This window comes from Azolla caroliniana, unplaced genomic scaffold (assembly GCF_043228905.1).
Source record: "Azolla caroliniana isolate FFs.n. ecotype wild unplaced genomic scaffold, voAzoCaro1.0.p SCAF_1239, whole genome shotgun sequence".
Classification (NCBI taxonomy): Eukaryota; Viridiplantae; Streptophyta; class Polypodiopsida; order Salviniales; family Salviniaceae; genus Azolla; species Azolla caroliniana.
In genome coordinates, this window is record NW_028231674.1 from 4,349 (window position 1) to 9,145 (window position 4,797).

At 40.0% G+C, this 4,797-nt stretch overlaps 1 protein-coding gene across 1 annotated transcript; it reads right to left on the bottom strand.

Moving 5' to 3' along the window:
- Nucleotides 1-2,727: 2,727 nt before the first annotated feature.
- LOC147847293 (uncharacterized) lies at nt 2,728-4,274 on the bottom strand (the record flags this gene model as incomplete). Its single annotated transcript, XM_087339349.1, has 2 exons — nt 4,147-4,274; nt 2,728-3,205 (listed from the first exon to the last, which is right to left on the bottom strand). Coding segments are annotated over exons 1-2 (606 nt in total), but the record flags the coding sequence as incomplete, so codon positions are not given.
- Nucleotides 4,275-4,797: the final 523 nt, after the last annotated feature.

Here is a 4,797-nt window from a genome sequence, read left to right on the forward strand (position 1 = left end):
ATCTGCTGTCAAGCCAATAGGTCTACCCGATATAGTGAACTCTTTTATTTCAGGTATAAGAGATGGAGATCCCATTAGATAATCGACTGTGCTTGCACCTCTTTTTTGGGTTCCAACATGTCAAAGCATCTGATCCAGGCCAATGTGACAATCCATTATATATCACAAATCCATGCGCACTTCCCAAGGCTAGAAAGTGTTTTCCATATTCAATTATAGCACTCATATCTTGAGCTTGTTGCTTTAGACCAACCTCTTCTGCCATAACTTCTCTATAAACAACCTCGTTGGGGTCAAACATAGTTGTTTGTTTATCCTTGGTTCGTGCATTAAAATCTCGTAATAGTATTATGTCCCACATGTAAGGGTTAGGAATGATGTCAATCAGGCTAAGGAATACTCAGGATTCACCTTAGTATAGGCCCTTTAGATGCAATAGTGGAGCTATGGTAGAAAAGATAGAGAGAGAGAGCAGTAGTTGGAGGAGCTCGCCTTTGAAGTGAGATCCAAAAGTTTTTAACTTATGTTTTATATGACCCATTTAGGATTGGCCAAGTTCACACTGAACTTGGCCCAAAAGTAATGAAAAAGTGGTTAGTGACTTTTGGCCTTTATAAATAGGCCTACACACATGTACACACTATAAGGGGGTCATTTAGGGCCTTTACCCCAACAATCTCTCACTTAATGACGCCTTTAAGCTATGTGACTCCCACCATTTGTATACATATATCTGATGTTGTGCTTTGGGTAAGCACTTGGTCATTACATCCGTAGGGTTCTGTGATGTGTGGACCTTTATCAATGTGATAAGGCCATCCTCAAGCACTTCTTGAATGAAGTGATATCGCACATCAATATGTTTTGTGCGTGCATGAAACATAGCATTCTTTGCCAAACAGATGGCACTCTGGCTATCACAACCAAGAATGGGTGCCTTTTCAGGCAAACCAAACTCATTGCATAGACGTGCTAACCATATTGCTTCCTTGGAAGCCTCAGTGGCTGAGATATATTCTGCCTCGGTAGTGGACAAAACAACAACCTTTTGCAGCCTACTACACCATGATACAACACCACCTGCAAGTGTGAATACATAGCCACTTGTGGATTTCCGTGTATCCACATCACCTGCCATGTCAGAGTCACAGAAACCCTTCAGCTCTAATGGGTCTTTTCCATAACAGAGGCATTTATTTTTAGTCCCTTTTAAGTACCTCATAATGGACTATACTGCATTCCAATGTGCCTTGCCCAGATTAGCAATGAATTGGCTGACAACTCCCACTGCATAGGCAATATCAGGTCTAGTAGTACTTCAAGATATGATTAGTTTGAAGTACTATTTTTAATGTCAAGATAAAAATATCCATAAATTTTGAGGGAATAAAAAGTGAGAAATTAATGAGCCTTTATTTTATTTTATTTATTTATTAAAAATAAAACGAATACTTATAAGTTATACATTTATTATAAAAATTTAGTAGTGTCAAGTCCCCAAGTCCCTCTTTTATTATCCCTATTTATTGTCAAGTTCCTTTTTTCTTATCCGAAGAAATTAAAAAAGAGAGAGTTCTCTTTTATTTTCTTTTTGGGTTAAACGAATACTTGACCACCCATTTGTATTCGTATTCGTTTGAATTCGAATAGGAAACCCGACGAATGCGAATATGTCAATCTATGCAAATAGCACTCGCAAAGTGGTCATTTTTACCACAGGAGAAAACATTTCCTGAAAATCTATGCCCTTAGTTTGAGCATATCCTTTTGCAACCAGCCTTGCTTTATACTTGGGTTTGTCATCAACGGTCTTGATTTTATATACCCATTTGTTAGGAATAACTTTCCTTCCTTTGGGCAGTTCAACCAAGTCCCAAGTATTATTTGAATGCAAAGCCTTAATCTCTTCCTGCATAGCAAGCTCCCACTTTCTTTATACGTAAGAGGTTCTCCCTCATCGGTCAACATTATGTAGTGCAACGTGGGGTCAAATCTACTCACATTTCGTCTTATACGAGTAGAACGTCTCACCCAATGATCCATATTGTCCGGTAATGGATCAACATCAGGTGGCATGTCTAAATCATCATTGTTAGGCTGCTGTCCATTATTTTCAGCGCCATTTTCAGCATTATTATTTGGCTGCATATTCCTCTCAGGTAACAATCGGCAACGGTTTGGTTCGGTTTGAGAGGGTCCTAACTGAACCGTTTAAATTTGTTGAAACCTGAACCAAACCAAACCGAACCACGAAACCGTTAAACTGAACCGTGAAACATTTTTCAAACCGTTAAACCATTAAACCGTAAAAACTGCGGTTTCGTGGTTCGGTTTCGGTTTTCAACATAGGTCAAATTTTTAATTGTTTAAAATTTATAATATTTCATTTTAAAAATTTTTTAAGATGTTCCTAAAATGTGAGAATAAGGTCTAAAAATGAAAAGATTGTTTAAAAACAAATTTTAGAATTTTTTTAAAAATTTTAAAAATTTTTAAAAATAAAAAATAAAAAACCATTACCATTTAAACCGAACCAAAACCGAACCGTTAATAAAAACCTAAACCTGAACCGAACTGAACCGTTGAATCCGTTAAGCCAGCCATTAAACCGCGGTTTCGCGGTTCGGTTCGGTTCAAACCAAACCGTTGCCGATTGTTACTCTCAGGATCCTCATCTTGCTGTCCAACATCTTCTGGCTCCAAAACCACTGGATGATCAATAATATTTTCAGCGCCATTTTCAGCATTATTATTTGGCAGCATATTCCTCTCAGGATCCTCATCTTGCTGTCCAACATCCTCTGGCTCCAAAACCACTGGATGATCAATATTTTCAGTCCTTTGTGGTGGATCCTGATGGTCAAAACTGGGTCTAACAGGTTGCTGGTCATGCTGAAATCTAACCCTTTTATGGTCATCTTTTGAGGCACAATTGTTTTGAAGCAGCCTTGCCTCATTGAAAACAACATCTTGGCTGTGTATAACCTTCTTGAGCTGGGGTATCCAAATCCTATAACCCATTTCGCCTTCTTCACCATATCCCATGAAGAGGCCCTTAATGGACTTGGCATCAAGTTTGTTTCTCAGCTCAGGCCTTATATGTACAAAAGCCTCGCAACCAAAGACACGTAAGTGATCATATGAAGCAGGTTTGCTAGACCAAACCTCTTCAGGGATGTCACCCTTGAAAGACGTGTGAGGCGTTCTATTGCATACATGTATTGTAGTAAATATAAAAGTAAATAAGATGAAAAGAGAAGAAACGATGGAATCTGGTTTTTGGCACATGTGAGATTCTCAAGCTAGGTATATTGTAGCTTTGGTCTTCGAAAGATCTCTAGAATAGGTCGATCCAGAATGGAAATGTCTCCGAAGCAAGGGAAGCACCTACGATGGCGGGAGATAATGGCTTTTATCTGTCGATGACAAGGGTGTCGAGGTCGTGGTCCATGGGGCCGGGGCCTACGTGCACGGCAAATTGCTATTGCCCGATCAATTGTAACCCCTTTGTTATGTCCCGGTTTGGGGCCCATTTGTGTATCCCGTGATGAACTTGTAGCATTAGTAGGAGTGATGGGGCTAAAGAAAGTTGTGATTGTTCTTTGTGGATGAGCTTGTGTGGTTGTATTCTTCAACAACTTTTCCCGATGTCTCTTGAGTTCTAGCAACAAAAGTCCTAGGCATTGTTGGTCCTTATATTCCATTACCTTGCGTAGTGGGCCAAAGCCTTGTTTAAAGAGGCAATGGTATCTCCCTCTGATTTCATAAAATACACTATAGTGACAAACATAGTGTTCTTCGGATTCCACTCCTTGATGACACAATTGGCAAATTCTTTCTTCTAGAGGTATTCGTGTATATCTGCCTACCTCAATTTGTAATTGATGTGATGAAGTTTGCAGCTGGCCTATCACACTACGCAGCCCATAGGATAGATGTATGTCCATATAAGGTGGCCTGATGATGAATCCATCCTTTGATGTATGTAAGGTGTTATACGATATCCCGGGGCAACGTCTTGTTCCCCACCCACATGGTTCATGCCCACATGAATCAACCTTCTTTACACCACAAAATGTAAGAAATGCCATTGATCGGCTACAATTTGGAACGGCCCAAGATCATCATGGATTGGTGGGTGAGCACTTTATCGATGCCCGTGACACCTTGGTTCCATTGCTAGCACACATCTTTAATAGAGCCATGTGTGAAGGTTTCTCTGCTAGATGGACTGAGCATACCATATGGAGTTGTGGCATAAGAGACTTGGCCATATGAGCCAAAAGGGTCTCACTAGGCTTTGTAATCTAAAGACTTGATGCTAAAGGTACGAAGCTTGATTTTTGTAATGAATGCCAATATGGAAAGCAAGTGAGGCGTTCCTTTTACTCTGGTGTGTCTCGTAAGTCTTGTGTACTTTGATCTTGTTCATTCTGATGTGTGTAACATGCCCACCAAATCTATGGGGGTGCAGTGTATTTTATATCATTTGTTGATCCCTAGTTTCTAGGAGAAGGGAGTAAAAGAGCATGGAAAATATTTAATGAGAAGCAACCCACCACACAATTAACCTCACCACAGGTGTGGCATGAATACGATATCCCGGGGCAACGTCTTATTCCCCACCCACATGGCTCATGCCCACATGAATCAACCTTCTTACAAGACGTTGCCCACATGTGTGGTGAGGTTAATTGTGTGGTGGGTTGCTTCTCATTAAATATTTTCCATGCTCTTTTACTCCCTTCTCCTAGAAACTAGCGATCAACAAATGATATAAAATACATTGCACCCCCA